The sequence below is a fragment of the Xiphias gladius genome, chromosome 5, assembly GCF_016859285.1.
Source record: "Xiphias gladius isolate SHS-SW01 ecotype Sanya breed wild chromosome 5, ASM1685928v1, whole genome shotgun sequence".
NCBI lineage: Eukaryota > Metazoa > Chordata > Actinopteri > Istiophoriformes > Xiphiidae > Xiphias > Xiphias gladius.
The window spans coordinates 16048684-16072685 of NC_053404.1; the positions used below are offsets into that span (position 1 = coordinate 16048684).

General features: G+C 39.8%; 1 protein-coding gene across 1 annotated transcript; it reads right to left on the bottom strand.

Annotated features, from left to right (window-relative positions):
- Window positions 1-35: 35 nt before the first annotated feature.
- Window positions 36-23685, bottom strand: LOC120789848 (tyrosine-protein kinase yes-like). The gene is made up of 12 exons (XM_040126916.1): window positions 23639-23685; window positions 12942-13252; window positions 10077-10176; window positions 8657-8755; window positions 8293-8396; window positions 7278-7427; window positions 6605-6760; window positions 5953-6132; window positions 4922-4998; window positions 4475-4628; window positions 3060-3191; window positions 36-1632 (listed from the first exon to the last, which is right to left on the bottom strand). The coding sequence occupies exons 2-12, from the start codon at window positions 13237-13239 to the stop codon at window positions 1424-1426; spliced, it is 1659 nt and encodes a 552-aa protein (XP_039982850.1). The 5' UTR covers window positions 13240-13252; window positions 23639-23685; the 3' UTR covers window positions 36-1423.
- Between the last annotated feature and the right edge of the window lie 317 nt (window positions 23686-24002).

Consider the following 24002-nt stretch of genomic DNA (forward strand, 5'->3'; position numbering starts at 1 on the left):
CTCCACCCACTCCCTCCCTCCCAAATATAATATGCAATCTTGTCCATTTTATTAATAATATAAAATGAGAATTTAATAATATACAAAGCCCTTCTTTACAAGCGCAGTCATCAGTTATCCCATAATAATATTGTCCTGGTGAGTCCATACAGGAACAAAATGCAAAGAGAAAATTACTGTAAAAAACTGTCACCACTGCCGTACAAATAGTTTCTGCAGAGCCGCCATGGATACATGAACATGAGATTCTGAGAGTTCTTCAGCAGTCACACTTTGGAAGATAAGACGCTTGTTTCCAACTTATTTGTAGGCTTTTTTTTTTTTTTTTTCAATTTCTCCGCCTTCAAGAAATAGTTCTGCAGCCAGTAAAGTCCTCCTGTATGCCTGGTTGGCAGCAATTTCATATGTGTAGTGTCATAACAGCTTGGCAAGAAGCCACAAGTCTACGAGTTTCATCATTGCTTAACTGTTATTTTGCTGCAAAACCAAACCCAGTGACAAATTATACAGGTTGTTTTATGCAAGCATGTCTCACAGTCATCACAGTGAGACTACACAACAAATTGTTCTGAAAAAAGTCTAAGCAGATATTTCTGGATGATGACGGACAGTAGGGAAAGACTTCAAATGAAGCTATAAAACCTCGTCCACATGATATGAATAAATTCTTGCAATAATACATTCTTAAAGGAACATATTTTTTTAAAAAAAATTTTTTTAATTTGCCAGAGAGGAATAAGACGGTGTCAGTCTCTCTAGTCACCCATTTGTAAGAACTAAAGAAATTGCACTGTAACTGATGAAATGTAAATAAAGTTAAGCTGTGTGGGATTTGCTTTTAAATAATCACTGTCAAATGAACTGTGATAATGACCATCAAGCCCCTGAGAGCTTCTCCCTCTCAGTTTAACATATTATCTCTCACAACAATTAATCATTTTGACGCATAATTTACTAATCTACCACAAAGACTACATTTCGGACAAAAATGGAGTGCGAGATCTCCACATTAAAACACTTGAAAAGCCTGCTACTCTCAATGATACGTTTTTCTTTTGTCAGGCATTGCCACAGCTTATTTCACAGCGACACAGTATTGTGTTCATGAGCTGTGTGTGTAAAACATAACTGAAATGAAGTCTGCCATTTCATACATGATGACTGAATCCACACGAAAAATCAGAAATTGACACAGCTAAGACTTGTGTAGTACCATGAATAAAAACAGAAAACGTGAAAATACAACAAAATGTTGGTGGACACTGGACGCAGAACCAAAAATAAGGAAAAGGTAGAGCAAGTAGTGGTTTGTGCGACTTATCATCCCAGTTTCCAGTCAACTTTCTATGGAATCAAAGTTTTCAGCTCTTGCCCTCTCTGTCTTTAAATAAGTCTCCTCCCAGGACTCCACAGTCCAGGCAGGCTATAGGTTCTCTCCCGGCTGATACTGTGGCTCTGTGGCGGTGAAATAGTCCTCCAGGAACGACTGGAGGTACTCGAAAGTGGGCCTCTCGTCCGGCTCCTTCTTCCAGCAGAGCTTCATCATCTCGTGCAGCGACTCGGGGCACCCTTGGGGGCAGGGCATACGGTAGCCTCGCTCCACCTGCTCCAGCACCTCCCGGTTCACCATACCTGAGGAGGAGATGGGACGGAGGCGGAGATGGCTGTTAGATCTTCTAATTGAATACGTTTTTTTTTTTTTACGCTTAGGTTTCCATAATCAAAAAAGAAGAAATTATGTGATGAGAGAAGGAAACTCATGAATACGTTATCCAGACTGCACTGCTAAAATCATCACCATCCCTAACAGAAAGGGGCCAGGATCATATTCCTAACTATAGACTGTTTAATATATTTTCAATAAAACCAAGACCCTTCATGCAAGAGATCAGATTACAGTTGAAATTAATGATAACTTTCTTTAGTATATAAAATGACAAAAAATAGAGAAAAATGCCCACTACAGTGTCTTCTATATTCAGATTGTAGATTTTCTCTGACCAACAGTTCAAACCCAAAGATATTCCATTTACAAAGATATAACACAGGGAAAAGTGGAAAATGTCTTACATTTAAGAAGCTTAAAACAATAAATGGTTGTTTTTTTCGCTTTTTAAATTACTTATTTCCTATCCTGTCGAGAATTAGATGAGAAGAATAATACCACTCTCTTGTTTGTACACCAAATATGAAGCTACAGGCAGGAGATGGTTAGCTTAGCTGAGCATAATGACTGGCAATGGGGGGAAACAACTAGCCCGGCTCTCTCCATTGCTGCAACACAAATTTACATGTAACATCTTATGTCATGTTAAACTGATTAAATCCTTAAGACTCCAGAAAGTTACTGCTACCAACCAAGAAACAGTCTGGCACATAACCATCTGTAAAACCAGAAAATTTTGCTTTTTACAATCGGTTTTTTTGTGATTAAACAAAAAGAGGTGCTGGTAGGCAGATTTTGTTACTTCTGGATGGAGCCAGGCTAGCTGTTTCCCTCTGTTATCACTTTTACGCTAATTCTTAATTCCTAACTCCTTATTCCTTTATTCAATTATCATATTGTCATTTGTAATTTTCTGTCAATGGACTAATCTATGAATCTTTTCAGCACTACGTGAGATATAAAGTTGATCTGTGCGAAAGTAGTGCAGAACACTGCTGGCACTGCTCCCCCAGGGCCGTATCAGTCTGGCAGATGGTTATAAAAAAAGAGTGGTGTTCAATCTCCTGATCGTTCCCCAACAGATGGTCTCATCTAATCTCAAATATGTGTGTGTGTGTGTGTGTAAGGGTATCAATGTGTATTTGGATGTCAGCGTTAGCCCTGCAGAGGCATAAACAACCAGCGCAGACAATGTCAGACAGCTTTACTTCATCCTCTGACATTAACAAACACGCCAGCTTGACGTCTACTGGCAGACGGAAAGCTGACAACTAATGCCATGATTCACCAACCTCTGACGCCATGATTTTTTTCCCCCACATCCAGCACGTGTATCATTCTGTGTGTGTGTGTGTGTGTGTGTGTGTGTGTGTGTGTTGACGCTGTCATTCACCTGGGTAGGGCACTCTGCCTTTAGTGACGAGCTCGGTGAGTAAGATTCCAAAGGACCAGACGTCTGATTTGATGGTGAAGCGGCCGTACAGCGCAGCCTCTGGGGCTGTCCATTTAATAGGAAATTTGGCTCCTGGATGTAATGGACGGGACAGGAAAGTTGTCAGGCTATCCCAATAGATGGCGTATGTGTTCATTTCTGGCTTGTAATGATCCACAATTACATCATGAAGATCAGTTTTCTTTCCCTGTAGATTCCATCATTTTGGGGGACTGTGGTGCATACAGACTGGCCAATACACTCTACAAAAAAGTCTTGATATCTCAAAGACTTTAAAGCGATACTGGATCTTTTTGGGAAAAAAAATCACATCTTTTCTTACAAAAGTTGAATTCATGAGCAACAGAACACATCCTTGCTCAACTTAATACACTCAGAGGTTTTAAGTGCCTGGTACGAGCAGTAGCTTTAGGTGGCTCATGTTAGCCAATGTTCGCAAACTTTTGATAAATACTTCAAACTTAACTGGCATTACTGAGTTAATTTGCTGATTTTATGACTTTTCATGACACTACATATTAGCATTTACTCTTATCCCTTAATTGTCACTTGTGGGTACAGTTATTCAAAAAAGTTACATAGTCTCCCTTTAACTGAAGTATAAATGATGAGTGAAAGTGTGAACATTATGGCAGAGTTGTAATTGACAACATTAAAAACTCAGCTGTACTTCAGGGCTAATAAGTAAATGTTAGCATGCTAAAACACCAAACTAAGATGGGGAACATTGTAAACATTATACCTGCCTAACATCAGCACATCAGCAATGCCATTGTGCGCAAAACCAGTTAGCATACCGATGTTGGGATTTAGCTTAATCACCACGGTGCCTAAGTAGCAGAACCATTAGCATGGCTGCAGAGTATAGTCTTGTTAGAATACCACTGGTCTAACTCTTGTTTATGGTATCTCATATTTTTCTGATTGAACTATAATTTTATTTGCTGTCCAATAGTGTTTTTACAGTTTCACAATTGCTTCCAGTAGAAACTCTAAGGTGCTCAAAAATGTTTTTCTAGAACCTTTATTAGAAGTATGTTTGGCTCGCTAGATAGCACACATGAGGGCAAAAGACCTCCATTGTAGTTAGCTGGACAGAGAAATCTCAGAGACACTAATCTCAAAGCCAGAGCAGAGAGATGAATTCTCCCAGTGTGTGAAAGGCGCAACTAATCAGAGGGAACAGGAGCATCTGGTTTCCACCATTAGCCTAATACACCATGATGGGAGAGAAAACAGGGAGTCGTCCTAGCTGTGAGGTCGCTGCTCTATCCATTTCTACCCTGACACCTCATCCACCTGTGACTCAGACTGTCTCCGTGTGTGTTTCTGTGTGCGAGTGTGTATGTACCAACCTTGCCTGGCTGTGTACTCATTGTCCTCTATCAACCTGGCCAGACCAAAGTCGGCGATCTTGCACACCAGGTTGTCGCCCACGAGGATATTGGCAGCACGCAGGTCCCTGTGGATGTAGTTCATCCTCTCGATGAAAGCCATGCCGTCAGCGATCTAAAAACAAACAATTTGACAGCATTTCATGAGCACTGCCTCAGTGAATAATTTTTAGCTTCTCACACTCTGAACATCAAGCCCTTTGTCAGACATAAAAAGAAGAGTAAAAGTGAAAGAACAAAAGCAAAGTGTGCCAAATCTGGGAGAGGAAGACATGTTTACGCCAGGCTGTTGTTCTTTTTTTAAAATCTGAAGCTTAAAAATAGAGCTCTAAACTTAACAGTTTGATTCACTGATGTAAATTCTGCACTCGTGAAACAAAAAATGCAGGTATCTGTGGTTCGTCTCACCTTTGCAGCCATGTCCACCAGCAAGACAAGCTTCAAGAATTTGCCATCACCTTCTTTGAGAAAGTCAAGCAAGCTTCCTATAAAAACAACAAAAGTGAGAAGGCATAAATGCAGGACGGCCATGATACACTGTGCAACTGATGGGACTGTGAGTGAGCTGCATACCAATATACTTGTATATGAAATGTTAAATATTTCAATTAAGCCCTCAATCCTTACCATCACTGGTTAGGAAATTAAACTGAATATTACATTAAGCTTTACTTTAATTTGGTATGGTAAGATGATACCTACTCAGTATTTCACATTTAGTGTCTATTAGAGGAAATATTTTTCAGCATGAAGAGTAAAGGAACTGTGAAAAATACTCCAGCAGTTGCTCTATGAGATCACAAACTGCAGGCATTTATACATGCATTCGCACACACACACACACACACACACACACACACACACACACACACACACACACACACACACACACACACACACACACACAGAGGCATATGTCATAGAGTTAATATTCACACACACATACATCTAATTTCTCATGAAACCCTAAAAAAAAAAAAAAAAAAAAAAAAATGCATTGCAACTGAAGCTATGAAAGACTCCCACAAAAATAACGCAGTTTTCAATTAACCATCTCCGTTTCAGGCCTTGAGGAACTTTCAAGGACTTTCAATCTGTATGGCATATTAAAACGTCCATACAATTTCCATTATTCCTTTAAGGAAATCAGTATACATATATCTAACATCACTGCTGTGCCGAAGAAAAAGGAAAAGGCCGCGTGATTAGTTTTGTGCCTGAAAGGTCTATGGGCTGATGTTGTTTTGCTTTTCTTTAAAAATAGACCTCATCAGTGTCATGCGACAGGAAACAGCTGAGTTTTGTTACTCTCTAGGGCTGGAGGTTATTTGAAAACTGTCTAATCCCAAATCCAATATGCCATTCTGCAGTTTTTTTTTATTAGAAAAACCTATTAAAAAGAAACTGCAGATAGGTATGTTTCAGGTTCGTGCGGTCACCTTTGGACATGTACTCTGTGACAATGTAGATGGGTTCCTCAGACACCACTGCATAGAGAGGCACCAGTTTGTCGTGTCTGAGCTTCTTCATGATCTGAGCCTCTTGGAGGAAAGCCTCAGGCGACATGGTTCCTGGCTTCAGCGTCTTTATGGCCACCTTAGTGGTGCCATTCCATGTGCCTGCAGAGACAAAGACGGGAAGAGAAGAGCCCGTAGGTCGCAGTGGTAATCAATGTTTTTAATGAGCTGGGAGCAAGACAATAAGATTAATTAGCACTTGTAATTGCTCGTGACATGTGCTGTCATGTGTGACATTCTCGCAAAAATATCCCTGGGATGAGCAAACATAAGCTCGCAGTTCAGGAACAAATAAATTGGCTGGAGCTGTCCTCCTGACTGAGACGATCTCTGGAGAGGATACAACAAACAGAGGAAGCTATTGCAGGAAGAGGATAATTCCCCAGTTTGGAATAAAATAGACACAATAAATATCGACTCCGGAGTGTTTGTGTGTGTTTGATTTATGCACATGGTGTCTGCATTTCCTAAATAAATCTGGGCTGATTTTGTATTTCTCAGTCTAGGTTATTCTATGATGCCAAAAAGCATTTCCTGAACATGTTCCTGTGTGTCTTGTCTGTCTTGCTCTTACCCATCCAGACCTCTCCAAAGCAGCCCTGGCCCAGTTTGAGCTCCAGTCGCAGAGACTCCCGAGGAATCTCCCAGGCATCTTTAGCAAGTCCCTGGGTCTGAGGCTTGACCGTGGGGCAAACTGTGGTCAGCCTGTGGCAAAGCCCATCGGCATGCTCTGTGATAAAGTGAGAGAGAGCTATCAAGACACTACATTACACCCAGCACAAGTCTCTGAACCAGCTTGATACAGCACTTACACTGCAGTCTTTTTCATGCATCAATTCATTCCTATTAATGTTGATGAATTGAGATGCTTTTAAACTAACTGTGATGAAATATAAATGAGATTAAGTGGCTTTTTAACACACCAAAACCCTCCCCAGAGTCACTCCGAAATGAAGTGGGATTATAGCAATTTAACCTCAACCCTCCTCAGACTGAAGACAAGGTGGGAGGCTCAAAATCACAAATGCACCATCAATTGTTATTAAAACTGAAGGCTATTCATCCCCCCTTGGTAAAACTCTGGAGGTTATTGCAGGCAGCACAGTTAACTGCATGGTGGCACAGAGCAACAGGTGTGACTGAGAGTAATTTTCAGGATAATTCCTTGAGGTGTGATGACAGATTGTGATGAATAATGAATGAGAGGAGAGAGAAAAAGTTAGAAAGAGTAAATGCACACCACATACCTGTATAGTGTTTGACAAGCTTCTGTAATGTGTCAAACTGTGCTCGTGTAGTGATATAGTATCCCCCGTTGTCAAGCTTGCGGATCTTGTAATGTTTCACATTGTCTCCTTTGGCTTCATCCCAGTCTCGTATGGAGAGAGAATAAGCACCTGGAGGAGGCAAGATTTATGTCCTTTATGCATCTAAACACAAGTGTCAGTGATTCGACTGTGCGGTGCATAAAGAATGGAAGTTTAGAGTGGCAAAGTGGGATGATTTTACCACTGTAAATTCACAGTTTTCTTTTAATGACATCATATATTCAACATAGAAACATGGGAATCTCCTTGTTTGTTTCTTTTTTTTGTATGACAATTGGTTTTAATTGCTTAAAGATGGCAGTGTTGGTTCACCACTCAGGGTCACTGAAATAACCCAACAATTTGATGGAGTTGTAAAAACATTGGTGATCCCAGAATGTTTGTTTTAGCGCCATCCTCCAGTTAAAATTTAATTAATTTGTCATCGAACTTGAAAAACCAATTACGTTCCCATCAAACTCAGCTGTACTCTGGGGTTAGTGCTGATTAGCAAATATTAGCATGCTAACACACTAAACCAAGATGGTGAGCATGGTAAACATTATACCTGCTAACATTAGCAAGCTAATCTAGTCATTGTGAGCATGTTAGCATGCTGACATTAGCATTTAACTCCAAGCCCTGTTGTGCCTAAGTACAGCCTGACAAAGCTGCTAGCATTGCTGTGGACTCTTAGCCTTGTGTCTACACTGCCTTCTCTGTCTCTGTTTTGACCCTCTTTCTAATTTTGCTCTTTCTGTACAGCACTTTGTAACTTCTGTTTTGAAAAGTGCTACATGAATAAAATTTGCTTGCTTGCTTGCCTGACTTGTACTGTAAATCCTACCACACCCGTGATCCTCAGCTAGCGTTACTATGGAGCCATAGTGGTGCTAGCACTTCTACTTTTGCTCTAGGATGAGATAAAATAACTTTATAAAGAAGCAATCATCACCTTTAGTAGTTTCACTTTCTCGCACCAAGAAAGTTCCTCGATGGTTCCCTGTATTCAGCAGCAACCTCTCAGCGTCTTTGCGGCCCATTTTACCAAAGTACCACCTACAAAAACACGTGAAAGAAAGGTAGCTGCGGATCGAGAAGCTTACTATTGGTTACCAGTAACATTTTAACTACATGTCTTGGCTTAGAAGATCAAAATCACATTGTGATGCTTCTTCAAGGTTGTGGGGCTGTTGATGTTGGACTGTGAGCTTTGATGCAAGCAATATGAGATGAGATCATGCCAGTGCCATTAGTCTGGCGGTGCAGTTGCTGTAAATGGAGTAATTAGGTTCTATGAAGCAGCAACAAGGCCTTACTCTTCAGCCTGGATGGAGTCAGCAGGGGCCACATAATTGCTCGGGATGTAGCCTTTCTTCCCCGTGTTGATGGAGCGAGCCTCCCACCAGTCTCCTTCTCTGCAGGAGGACAATGACACATGAGAGATTAGACGAATGACTTGTTCATTTAACAGTCAACCAAGGGCTGGTACTTGTACATCCTAGTATGGTTGATACTGAGGAAGAAAATCTATTAGAGGTAGTTAATGGTGAATAATTTACGGGTCAGCCTTGTGTAAAATTATACACACTCTATAAACCTTTGTGGCTTATGGAAAAGGTTTGAACTTTAAATCTCATTTTTTAAAAATGTTGAATTGTCTTTAAAACCGTCTTTAGGGATTAGTGATCATTGTCCAATTGCAAATGTATTAGGAATACACACCTGAAGAAAACCTCGTCACGAACATCTTACATCTAGAATTCCCTATGTTGAATTAGCTTTATTTCATTTTATTTCAAAAACATTCCTCTCTTTTTTGAGTAAGCACTTTAAAAAAAAAAAAACAGAGTATAAAAAAGATGCCCTGCCAACTCATCTTAAGTTTGATGTCTGCTTAGTACATGATCATATTGAGAGCTGTTCTGCCTGTAATAGACAGTTTGCAGCAGCTGGTCACGTTCTTGACGATGAGGATAGTGGATCCCCTCCTTCTAACATTTACCATATCTTATTAATCACGATTATGTAGCTACTTCAGTTTACTCTTGATCTTGTCTCTCTAAGCGTATTTCTTAAGACTCTTCAAGCCAGTGATCCTAAGAAATCTACTGGTGAGGTAAATTTGGATCCCTTTTTTTCTTTGTCTTTCTGTTGTACTAATTGCTGAGCACATAACTGACATTTTTAACCTTTCTATTTCTACTGGTGTTGTTCCCACAGCTTGGAAAACTGCTCATGTCGTCCCCTTGCATGAGTGGGGAGAAACGAGTGATCCAAATAGCTATAGACCAATATCCAAATTATCCTGTTCAGCTAAAATTCTAGCGTCGCTTCTAACTTCTTATCTTCTTATCTTTTATTATTTTGTATCTTTTTAAGTCATTTTAAACTTTTACTCAACATCATTGTAAATGAGGGCCAACCTTCAATTATTTTGTACGAGTTTAAATAAAGACATATAATAAAACGTGCATTTACTATATACCATCTACTTTACATTATAATGCTATAACCTCAGGCGACATCTCTGCCTGAGCAAAAAGGTCCACAGTGTTGTGCGGCATCAGGAAACAAGTAGTAATCAAACTCATTCATGAAGGCAGATACACACTGAACAGGTGCTGCTGGGCCTTACTGCTCGGAAGAAAGGCATCTCGTAATCACTGCACTACTTGTACGGAAACATATTCAAATAAATGTCCCATGAACTCAGAAAGAAACTAGAGAGATTCTTACGTATTGTTGATGATCTGGAAGCGATCTCCCTTTTTAAACGTAAGATCATCTGATGTTCTGGCTTCATAGTCGTACAAGGCCACAAAGAAAGTAACACCACCTAAAACACAAGATCAGACGCACAAATGAATAAATAACTGTACACACAATAGCAGGCAATGATGCAGTTACAGGACATTATGGCAACATTCTGGTAGAGTGACTAAATCAGGAAGCAGCAGGTTTCTTTGTGTGTGTGAATTTTAAAAGACCAATTTAAGGAGATAAATCTACTTTAACAAGGTCTGACAGCTCATACTGTTTTTATTTTCTTTGGCTTGTGGTTTTATAATACAAATACTTCTCCTGCACTGAAATATGACGTGTGACTAGACTTTGTGACTAGACTCCCCTTAGATGGACATTGACATTCAGACACAAGCCAAAGAAGAGTCAGTATATCAATAAGGACTGTCTCCATAACTGTCATAATCTAGATCCCATCAGGTATACTTAAGTATTAAGTATCTTACTGGCACAAGAGCTCAAATTAAACACGTATAGTTCAGTAAATTATAGTGTAAGTCAACTCATCTTTCTGTCCCGTGCCCCATTCTGCCTAATGTGCAGCAATATGCCCAGACAGACGACATTCATATGCCCACCACTGACAACAATGCTGTCAACAATAATCCCATTATCTCCTGCAGAAAGCAAATACCACAGCAATACCACCTTTCCCCCACTCTGAGAGCAGATAATCCAACATGGAGGAGGATTACAACCTAAATCCCACCTAAACAGGAGGGTTCAATCTCAATCTCATGTCTTTGCTCTCAGGGTCGCTGTAAGATGCTCAGACACCTTTGGAGTGATCACATTTGGTAGCAGGACCTGTGTTAAAGCAACCAAGGAAAAGCTAGTTAAAATAACAATGATCTTGGCATTAGCTGTGACATCGACATGTCGGATTAGTATACTGACCAAGCTAAGGTCAGTGTTTAGTATGTTTGCATGTTTTAGCCCATTTACTGTTTTCTGTAATACAAATCCTTTATACTTAAAATTACGGCTGACAATTGTCTCAGCATACTGTAGTGATGTATACCTTCGAATGTGAATTTCCTGCGCTTCAGGCAGCCTGATTTCCAATCAGTTCACTACAAGAAAAAAAATCAACTCTAAGGTCAAGAAACTTGCTTGATTTAGGTCATCCATCACAGCTAACATCATGTCTTCTTTTAGTTTTGACATTTTTGTCCTAACTGTAGTTTGGTCATGCCAGGGTGACCAGATGTCCCCATTTTCCAGGGACAGTCCCTGTTTTTGTGGGCCTGTCCCTGGCTGGACTTTTCCCCGTATTTTACTGTGAATTAAAAACAGACCGGAAAGAAAGACCATGCAGCAGAGCAGACGGGCAGATGTCTTGCATTGTGCTTGTTTTGGCCAACAGAAGGGGCTGGCTGGTCACCATGGCAGCTTCATATCACTCTTCTCCTACTACTAACCATTTGCTCGCCTAGTTTTAGATAAAACTGCCATGTAAAACTGGACCAGACACTAGCAAGTGGCAAATGAATCCACAACATTACCACAATCTAGGAAGTAACCCAGGGTTAGAATCCCGGTGGTACATCGTAGGCATACTATCTATTTGGAAGTTAGGCTACCATGCGATCCACAAATATAGTGCATAACTTTTAATTTAACATATTTAACATGCTATTTGTTTGGCAGGCATCAAGGGCTGAAACAAGTTACATCAAATTGTTGATATGACCTGGCCTGAGAAAAGAATTCAGTCAGAAGATTTTTTTTCTTGCTTTAATCCCTGTAGATAGAGTAGAGAGAAAGAAGAGTCAGACTGAATAGGAAGAAGAGTGAAGGAGACAGGTAAAGAAATTATTATGGAGCCTGACAATTTATTATTCTCAACAATTAATACAAAAATGAGGCAAGCAATGGGAATCTGTTACAGTATTTTATCTAACAGTCTATTATTTATTATTATATTATATAAAGGCCATTTTCTCTATTGAGTGTTCAATAGTTTACCACAGCTTCACTCACCATGGTAGTCTACTGTATGATTTTCTGACACTGTTTACAAAGTTACTTGGTTAGTACCCACTTTGATCAGTCGGCCTTCACCAGAGTTTATTATAGTACAACAGTTATCCTGATCAAAGACATGAAACTGGAAATTTCCCCCTTTTTTATTTCATAGATAAAAACATTGGATATTTTAATGATATATTGGCTGCCGTACTAAAAATGTCCCCGGTTTTCATTTCAGAAATCTGGTCACTTTAGGCTATGCAGCTGTAAGTACAGAAAAGGCACCACACAACAAATATGACAAAACTTTGATGAAACAATGAGTCTGAAGCCATGCTAGCAGACCATGAGGCGTTACTTTGCTTCAAACATAACATGCTAACATTTTCGTAATCACATTCAACAGTTGTCGAGAAATCACTGAAAAACAAATATGTTAACCATCTTTTCGATACCAGTATAACAGGATCACCAAAGTCAATGGGATTAATTCCCTGGGGACCAGCAGATTGTCATCCCTAAAGCCATGCTGGTAGCGTGTCTAAAAATGATGAATAACGTGACGGATTATCCATCTGCAACAAGTCAAGTCTCCACAACTTAATTTTAATACCATATAAAAAATATGGTATTAAAGATTGCATGCCATATGGTATTATGGAAATACCACCACAGAAAATGGATCGAAGCATAGAAAGATTATAAGGGGTTGCCTGGAAGATAAGAATAATATATTCAAAAACTAAAACCCAATGGTACACTTTAAAAGATGTGGTCAGCAATAAAGCAAATGTGCTAAAACATGAAAAAACACAAGACACTACTCACTTGAGACAGCACCAGAGAATGAGTTGGACACAGGACCAGAGAAGGAGGACGACATCCCTCCAAAGGGAGTTATGGCAGATGAGGATCCGCCAAACGGTGTGAGGGTGTGGTTAAAATTTGCAGCCACAGAGCCAGATGTGGATGTTGGAGGCTGATTCTGCTGCAGCTGGGTGGGATCCGGCCCGTAATGGCCTACATGAGGCGTGGTGGCAGCGGCGTGGGGGTCTGACACCAGGGAATTCTCAGGCTGATACTTCATTGTCGGGCCTTTGTCCTCTTTGCTCTTAATGCAGCCCATCGTCTCGCCCTACCTGGACAGACACAACACAAAGCTTTCAAATTTAATGCCAGCAGATTGAAGAATATAAAAACAGCATCCAGCTCATCACTGGCCGTTATCATGCAAAATAAAGCGACGGGCCAGGGGAGTTGCAGGATTAACAACTGCAATATAAGGCCTCTAGGCGCTGGAACATGCGTTATGAAATCAAAATTTAATGACCTGATATTATCATGTGAATCATTTCGTTGTTATTGCTGCAACCGCTAAGACTATAAGCCATGTGGTAACTGGGACAAATGGTTAAATGTTAAATCCACTTTTACTCACTCACAAGTGAAACATGGCCATGTAGATTCAATTGTATACATGTTTTGAGCAAAACGGAGAGATAAAAATGCATTTATCAGTTTATATTATCGTGATCTATTACGTAATTGTTGTTGATGAAGAGAATCTTAAAGTTTACATACAAATGACATACATACAGATGCAAAACTATGACAAGAGACACAAAATGACCACAAACTACAGAGCCTCAAAACAACTATAGAGACACAAAAAAACCACAGTCCCAAAACAACTACAAACAGAAGCACAACTACAAACAGATGCAAAACTGCAAGGACACAAAATGACCACAAAGAGATGCAAAATGAGCACACAGAGACTCAAAATGACCACAATGAGTTACACAATTACTACAAAGAGACTCAAACTCTACAAACAGAGCCAAAGACATGAAAAACAACCACAAAATGATGCAACATGACTACAAAGACACACAATAACTACAAACATCTCTGACTCATTTTTGTGGCTCTGAGTCTGAGAGTTCTGCAAAATTTTACTAAAGAAACACAAAATGACTACCTACACCATCACTGCACTGTTTGTAGTCGGGTGTTTTTTGTAGTTTAGCTGTCTTGCTCCTATACAGAATTGGTAAGGGGGCCTTTTACATGTTTGTGCCCAGGGGCCTATTGTCTCATAATCCATCCATCTCCCAGCCTGGCCAAGCTAAAATATTTAAAACATTGGTGTGTCTCCATCTGCATGGTTGTCATTCCTTCTTCTAACATAATTTGGCCAGATTCACAGAGGCATTCTTTTGTGAGGTGAAGGCCCAGAAAATGTGGAGTCAATCAGACACGCTCGTAAAGAAGTCTCAGCTCGGGGAGATCAGAACGGTTTCATTTGCCAATAACAGCGGCTGCTTGAGGAGGGGGACTTGGTTGATAGGCGCTGACACATTACAAGACAATAAAACAATAGAGGACTGAAGTGAAATAGAAGATTTTATTCAGAGCAGTATGTTGAGTGTCGAGTATGAAAGCAGAACAAAAGCTGGTGCTACTGAGCAGCATTGTGGCACAGTTGGTGACGGGTGACAAAGGCAGCAGTTTACCGAGTTACAGGCTACAATCAAAAGGGTAGAGGATCTGCTGGAGCAGTAATACATCTTTCACTGATTCTGGAACAGTGGCCTTGATGTTGGGAGGTGGGAGGGATTTTTTCCTCATCAGAGAGGGAGGGGTGTAATCGAGAGTTCATTGAGTTCTCCAGCTGAACTGCCAAGGAAATCAAGAAAATGGGGACAAACCACAGAAGCCTTCCAAAGATTCAGACTAACACACTTTGCTCAAATAAAACTGTACAACCGGTTAAATTGCAGGTTACAGCTCGTGCTGAGCACTGGTCGTACTCTACAATCCATTTTATAAGTGGTTTGTCACTGGAGATGGGCCAAAATGAAAAGGATTTCTTAAAAATCCCTTCTAAGGAACTCGCCAATAAACCTTATCTCAGATGTTACATCTACAGCCAATATTTTGAGAATGTTGGCATGGAAAAAAGACTTTCAGTTTCCGAGCAAACCTTTCCTTTAACCTTGAGACAAAACCAGTGTCAAGGAAAGCAGAGGGCTTCACTCAGTGTCTTGGTCAACGATGGCGGGCTTGTATCTCAACATCAGACAGATGAGAGCCCACCTTGTCGGGTCAGCAGTGAACTTACCATGCTATAAAACACTGGCCAGTGTCCCAGGAATATTTTCACTTCAAAACTGAATATAATTTTCCCTTCGAAAAATGGGGCATCAGATGTTTCATAAAAGTGACATCACTCTTCCAAAATTATCACAAATGCACAAATACTAAGTTGAACTTATGGCGCTTTTTAAAGAGAATTCAAGTCTATAGGTGACAAAATAAAGCACTACTTTACTGTACAGTCATTTTATTTATTTATATTGTGCAAGAAAGCTTCTTAATAATTTTGCTATCCAATTTAGGTATAAAGATTCCCCCAAAATAGTTATATAAAAAACAATACTTTTAGTCATTTACACTGTAAAAATACCTAATATTTGTCAGTTAAAGCTTTACTAAGGGCAAGATTTGTCCGATAGTGCTGTGGCTCTAGGGATGGCAATGTCGGTCTGACGATTGGCCCACCACTTTGGTCCACATTTAAATATTGCAACAATTAGTGTATCAATTGCCAGAAATTATTTTATGCTACAAATTTTCAAGGTCCCTCAGGGATAATTGCAATAACTTTGGTGATCCCTTAACCTTTCGTCTAGCACCATCACTGGGTCTCAATTGCAAACTGTCCAGTATTTTGATTATGACCAAATAGGACATTCATCGGCCTGAGCTTTACTTTGCGTTTAGTGCAAATTAGAAAATGTTGGCATGCTAACACGCAAAACTAAGATGGTGAACGTTATATCTGCTAAACATCCACATGTTAGCATAGTCAATGTATGTCAATCCGATTAAAGGAACATTCAATTAATTAAACAATTAAAAAATGGTTTACAAATTATTAAAGTTACAAGTTGTAGCAACCCTAATATGGGTTAATGGTAGCATTAGCAAGAACAGACTTTTTACATTATAGGTTTTAGCCAGCGTTATACAGTAAATGCAAAGAAACTCCTATTCGAGAGAAAAAATGGTGCATAGCTTATCTGTCAGCCTCAAGTGTGCGTATAGACACACCTGTTCCTTTGTCATATTTCTACAGACAGTAAAAAGAAATATGATATATGGTCCACTATCTTTATTCATAGCTGAGCTAAAACAGCACTCTACTGCATAAGTGAAATAGATTCTTCTGAAGAAATATTAAATGTGTATTACCTATGACAAATCATTACTTTTTATACCCATAAAACACAATATCTATGTCTCATGATTCCTACCACATCCACAGTGATACGTAGCGCACCGCGGAGCAAAAGAATAATTCAGATAAAATTCCCACTGGTGGCTGTGTGGGAATTTAAAAAAATGATTTAGAGTCACTGCATATAGAGAGAGAAACAGAGAGGGAGACAGCAGTTTGGTTGAATAAGGCTGTGGGGGGTGGGGTGCAACCAAGCAAACAGTGCCAGCTTTACCGGCTTGAACCACTAGGAGGATTTGCCCTAAGAGGATAACAACAGAAAGCAAAAAAGGAGTGACCACCTGGGCCTGGAGCTGAAACATTGCCGACCCCTGGCTCCAACTGCACATGGTCATTTTGGCCTGTAGTGACCTTCAATACTTGTCTCGTGGAAAGCACAAACATTGAGCAGAGTTTCAGAGCTGACAGTATCTCTGTTGGAGGGCTCTTAAGGACTCTTGGCTGTGATAGTATGATGAAGACTTGCTTTGCCCAGAGCCACTGAATCAGCTCAGCCAGCCATCCATCAGTGCCATATCGCTTAAATCAGCCGGCCATCAGATAATGACACCATGGGCTCTGTCTACAGAGCAGATCGCACCACCAAAGTGAGAATGCAATGAAGCCTGGATGAGGTGAAAAATGACGCTACAAAAATAATATGTGTTTGGGGGGGCATGTGAGGGCATAAAAGGCAAGCAGTCATAATGGAAAGAGTCTGAAAAAACAATCCACAATCACAGGAAAGATTACACCTCAATTTATAAGCAAAATAATTCAAAAACTGTTCAGCCAGACTTTGCCGCAGTGGATCCTAAATGTCAACATGTCTCAATGACTTTTCTATCCAAGCCTTAACACAAGATCATTCCTGAACTACAAAGCCATGAAACCACAGGGAAAATCTGCCTTATTGCTATTTATAGTAAGTTATTCTAATTGCTGACAACATCCCATCCACTGCCCCCAGGAAGATAACTTGACCTACAACAGCCCATTGCATGCAAACACAAGAGGACTCCCAGTTCCACCAGTTAGAGCTATAAAGGCACAAGATACAAACACACATGTATATAAAGAAGCTTCTTCCTCTATCTGATTTGGAAAGAAATGTTAAATTTAAAAATTAGGCATGACGTTTCAATCAAATGATTGTAATTTGGTACAGACTTTGGTACAGGAAAATGATCTGGTAAAGGCAAACATTTATCAGCCAAATATTCTTTTTGCTAGTATTTGTAAGACTTATTTAGTGTCAACAGAAGCCTGTTCTTTATTGTAAACTACAGAAAAATGAAAAATGAACACATGAGTATTTGTAATAAGGACACAAAAACCTTGAAAATGTTTTCAGTCTCTATAGTTTTATGTGCCACAGACTGCACTTTATCTTTGTTTAATATTCCTCCTCCGGGGAGGACAGATTGCCCGGAAAGCTACCGTAGAGCTGATAGCTGGTAGGGATTCAGGGTCTTGCCCAAGGACTCTTCAGCAGGGCAACTACTTGCTGACACCTGGTTGAAACATGATAACTTGGGCACCTAGTAGCTAAAAGGAGAAAACAAACACAGGGCAGCTCAGGGACATTCTGAAAAGGATGATTATTTTTTTGACTTGGCAAGATCTGGTTAACACAAAGTAAGCTACGACAGGGAAATTTATGCTTTAATATGAGTACTTGAAAGCCTTTGGACTAGCGCTGAAACTAACTGAAAGGCCTGTTATAACTGCCCACAGACCAGCCTTATTATCAAATGCTTAATTTTCTCCATACCACAGTCCAAAACCCAAAGATATTCAGTTTACTCTCGTGCTTGACAAAGAAAAGCATCAAAATCTCACACTCAAGGAGCCTGAAACAGCTAATTTTTGGCCCTTTTCTTAAAAAATGCCAAAAAGGGTTATTCAATTATAAAAATAATTTCTGATTAATTTTCTGTCAACCGACTGATCGAGTAATGGACTAATTGTTGCAGCTCTACTTTGGAGTTTTCTAAAATAAGTTGAATTTTTTTGTTATGCATTATGAAAGCCTCCAACATAGTCAATATAGCCAAAGCCCATTTCTTGCAAGAGGGCTAGCAACAGCCCAGAAGTACAAAAGTATTACAGGAAATACATAATAAACGAAAAATTAAATTTATTTGTTTACATCGGAGCAGGATCCAGATGTTCCCCTGAGGGACCAAGTCCTCAGTGAACATTTGAGGTTTCTTGTGACCCTTGATCTTTTGTCCCTGTTTGTTTTCACCTAGAACATACGCAGTTTCATGGACTATTTTAGAGGGATCCTCTCCTCTCATGCTCTTACTTCTACAAGTTTTAGCGTCTTTGTTTGATTCTCAATTGTCAACTTTATTTATGTTGGCACATATGTTTCAGCCAGTGCATAGCTATGTGAACTGTTTAACAGAGGCTTGGAGAGAGCAGTGCGTACTAAACCAAAAGTGAACCACATTGAATCAGCTTCCACCATCAGCTGTGGGAGAAAAGCATTTACTAAAGCTGTTCAAACCATCTCTCTGTTCTACAGCTATGAAATCAAAACTTTTCGTATTCTTGAGTTACATTTATAATTCGAACCTGCACCCTTCTTATCAACGACCTGCCCGCAGTTTCCTTCCCCCACTCGATACCACAATGTGAGAATTCCACACATGGCTTCACAAAATGCTGATGAGACAAATGAGAGCTCAGTTTTTTTTCTCCCTCGTACTCTCTGATTACTAGAACAGTGGAAACGTTTGGGTGCTTGCAGTGGCCACGGTTCAAACTTTTAAAGAAGGCTGCAGAGACAAAGTTTAGATGAGCAACCTGAAAGTAAAGGATTATTTGAGGACGGTGTTATCTGCATTTACAGTCCTGGTGGTCAGAAACAAGCAGATAACTATAACAATACCTTATGAATGCTCACTTCCGAAGAATACATAATTAGTTGATTATTCTATTTGTCGATCCACTGAAAATTTATTAACAACAATCTTGATTTTAACTGTCATTTATCAGCCGCTATTTCCAGCTTCTCAAATGTGAGCATTTGCCATGTTTTTTGTCTTATATAATTTTGAACTGAATATGGTTGGCTTTTGGATTGTTAGTTGGACAACACGAGAATTTTAAAGGGTTAATCAACAGTATTAATCAGCGGATCAATCATTGCTAGCAACTCTATGAGGCTGGATTTAGGCACAGTCGTGGTTCAAGCTAAATGCTAACGTCCGCATGCTAACACGCTCAGGATGACAAAGTTGCTGTGAGGCTGCAAAGACAAATCAACATGCTGTTAATTAACAGGTACATTTTTTCATGTTCACCATTTTAATTTTTTTGTTAGAATGCTAACACATGCCAATTGGCAATATACACAGAGCTATAGCTGAGGTTGACTTCATGTTGGCGCAAGAGGAAAACTAAGAGTATAACAAAAGTAATGGGGCTTCATCCTCTGGGAACCATGATTGTCTGTACAAAATTTTGTTTTGATTAGCTGCTTTTTCTGTTTTATATCACTTCAAAATTAATACTTTGTGATTGTTTGACTGTTAAGATGAAAAAAAAACAACATTTCAAAGGTTAAACGAGACTTGATCATCAACAGATCAGTCAATAATGAAAATAATTATCAGGGCAAAACCTATTTTTTTCAGGTTTTGGCCTAGAGGACATTAAGAAAGTACAACGTTTTTGTTAACACTGATGGAATTACATGGATAAAGTTTTGATTCCAGCACAAGATATGATGGTGAAGTATACACCGTGTGTTATCTTATCCATAACTTGCAATCTGACTGAACAGATGTATTTCAAATCCTCCTTTTTTATACATAAAACTGTAAAGCGCTATTTTAGCTCATTTCATTTAGCATGCATTATGAACTAAACCTATGATTCTGAAATATATTTTAGTCTTTTTAGCTTCTGACTGGATCAAAGAGCCTCCGCCCCCCTGTGGTTTAGATTATCCAGAGTCTAATGAAGTTCACATTTGGCTGGCTAGGATTCGGACAGCTGAGCTGAGGGGTAGTACGATTGTGGAGGTCTTCCATACATCAGCCAGTGAGGATGGAAGGGTGAAACCCTGCCCAGTGTCTCCTTGGACAGCTGTTGGCGGCTGACGCTGCGGCTGCAGATATGAAGCTTTACTGGGCTTCATGTCTGCAACAAATGCTGCCTGCCAACATCAACCAAATTCCTCTGCTGGCAAAGGGTTAAATTTGGATGTTGAGAAACGTCACGTGACAATGTAAAGCCTCAGAGCGTCAAGAGAAACTTCAATAAAAGGTTCATAATGAGATTTACCCTGTACTGGGCGTGGGGTTCTGTTGCAGGAAAAACTCCATGTAAACTGACCCGGAGGCTCACAACAGATTGAGGGCAAGAAAAGACTTGTAACAGAGTTCGATTTGAGAAATACTAAATACAGCCTGAAGAGCTTTCTTGGAAACTAATGCAGATACTTGAGAGTGCTTGACTGTTTCTATTCAAAATACAGCAGCCTAATTCCACAGCTCTCTTTACCATCAATACTTTAGTCGAGAGGAAAAAGCTGTCTTGGATTTTCAAGTTCATATGACTCCACTTATTTTACTCAACTTGACAAGACCATGTATAAAAAAAGCTCTACACTAAACCTCAGTGAACAGTTTATGGTTGTACTTGTGTCAGTTATTGTGCTGCTAGAGAACAGACATCACACATTTTCTAGAATAACAGCTCTTATGGGAATACATGAATACTGGCACCTGAGTACTGGGTAAACGTGAGCTATTTTGGGAATCTGAGTGTGTCTACAATCATCCATTTGTCAGCACATAACTGGGTTGGGTGTTTGAAGTGTCAGCATCTAATAGAGTGACTGTAAACCCCATGTGATAGCCTGGGTTAGGCTGTTTTCTCTGGCAAAATCTACTCACTAAAATGTGACTCTTTCAAGATTTTGCAGCTGTTTTCAGTAGTTTTTGACTCCAGAGTTAGAGTTGAGGCGATAATCTATTACACTGTAATAGAACAGAGGAGACACTGTGGAGTTTTCTTGTATAGACAGATGTTCGAACACACAACACATTAAGACATTGGATATAATGGTACGAATACAGACTGCTCCTTTCTTTGTTTTGCTCACGTTTTTCAAATATTAGTACACAGCTGAGGACTGATTGGTATACAGCTGGTGACTCTACAGCTGGTGACTGTACGCTCAGATCTGGGAACCTCCCAGTGAAACCACCTTTTATAGAGCTTCTTCAATAGTTAGGGTTTTGCTGCCTTGCTCAAAGTGTCTCTGACAGCAGTTTATGAGGGGGAAAAGAATGCCTCTCTCAGGAAAATGCTATCCATTTTATTTAGTCAGCTGCAATAAACTTTCACTGCTCTTTACTAAAGCTGCAAATAAGACAGGAAACCTTAATTTGCGACACCACGACTATTTCTATAGTTTCTTTGTCTATGCATTTTGAAAAATTTTTGTTGCCATGTGCAGTTACATATATTCAGCAGTCCCTTGCCTCATGACACGTTACATAAAAAATATTTCAATCGGTTCCACCCAGTGGGGTATGCTAATTTTAAATTCGTAAATAAAATAAAACTGGTATCGGATTGGTACACAGTATTGGCAGATATCCTTAGTCGAGGTATTGGGAAAGAAAAAATTGGATCATGCATCCCTGTTTGTGGAGCCATAAAATGATGCACTATGCCATCATGTTTAAATGAATCTATAACCCTATAATTTATAACCTCGTATTGGTAAGCTATGTGAACAAGAATTTCAACCATTGCTGGAGGGCAGAAAGTCATGCAAAACGCCTTATGTGTATGCAGCTTGTTATGTTATGTGATGACTTCTTCCGGATGATTATAAGACAGCTATGTTTTATGAGGGAAATCTTTTGTGTGGCTGATTTTATTTGTAGAGACCGGGACAGGAGACAACGTTCTTAGTTTGCAATGTAACGTAAGAACTGCAGTTTTTTCTGGTGTCTTATCAGTCCATGTGGGCTGGGCACTTTTCTTCGCATGACACAATAAATACCATAACTAACTAACTTTGAGTCAACAAAGTCACTGTCCACTCGTTGTCTGTGCAGTGATGTTTTGTTTTAATAACGTATACATCAGAAATGTCGTTGTTCCTCTTTAACTTCCTTCACTCCATGTTCACCAGCCCTTATATGGATTTAAAACCGGCAGTGATTCAGTCACAGCTGTGCAAAAAGCACAGAGCTGTTTGGGATAATCCATATCCTTTACGTGACGTATTATCCTGTCACTTTAAGTGTGACAGTCAGTGAGTTTACTTAGAGCCGGCTTCAAAAAAACTGTCTGGGTATTGGGGACAATTCCCTAGTCCCTGCCCCCAAAGTGGAAATGGACCGGTGGAACTACAGTATGAGAATAATAAAGCCACAGCACAGAGTGAGGAACACACAGAAAGTGTGACTCAGCTGCTTCCTCAGTAAGTTTGAATTCAGACCGAGCAAAACTGACAGCATCCCCAAAAGGGCCCAAACCTCCTCCTCCTCATCCTCCTTCTCCTCTGCTTCATCAGCCTGATACAGATCTCAGAATAATCTGAATCAGCATGAGTCAAAGACAGGGTTAGATATCAGAAACGATGAGGTGGCACTCGTGCCTCTTGTGTCTGGGTCTCATTGAAGACAGCTGGATTGTTTTTAAAATCAAAACAAGAAGTGGGCAAACATTTGTAAAAGCGGTCAGAATAGATGAAAACTGAGGGGGTTTTTTTAAAAATAAGATTTTATAAAAATGCCAGATAATAACAATTAGATCTATTTTAACCTTTTCTTTCACGACCTAGTCCTTCATTGACAAGTTAAGCTTTACCTTTATGATAATTAAACCATTGAACTATTCAACATTTTAAAATCACTGTAATGGTAGTACACCAAATGTATCTGTGGTATAATGACCTTGTGCTACTTTAAAGTATTTATCTACCATCTGATATGGTTACACTCATATTCCACTGGGACTCAAAGCACATGCTCCCGCAGTCAGGTATTTTTATCTTTATATAAATGAGTTAATCAATTCTCTATAGCTCCTGGTTTGCAGGGAGGATTCCAGTACAAACTACAACCTACAGACAGATATATGTTTATATGACAATATGCATTCCTTTGTTGATGACAGGTCAGACAGGCGAGCAGCTGCTGCGATTCGGCCCATCCTTATCTGATCCTGCAGCTCTGACAAAGACCAGTTTAATTTGTGCTTTTACCTTCACAAATCTGCGTCCTTCTTGAGTGTTTTCTCCTTTTTTTCCTCCTCCCCCCCCCCACCCCCCACCCTTGAATCAGATCCGGGGAAGAAAAAAAAAAATAAAAAAAACAAGAAAATATCCGAGTTATTCCAGCCGGGACCGAGCCGCCTTCCTCCTCACTTCATCCATCCAGCAGAGGAACTGTGGCCGGTTTTAGTGCTGAAGTTAAAAGCAAAGCAGCTCAAGTGTTCGAGTCTGTAAGGATGGCGGAGCTGGTGGGGGAATCAGTCATTGTTCGGATAGGTCAGAGAGGACGAATCCAGCGGCGGCATGACAGTGATTTTTTTTTTTTTTTTTTTTTTTTCCCCCCCCAAAAAGTGAG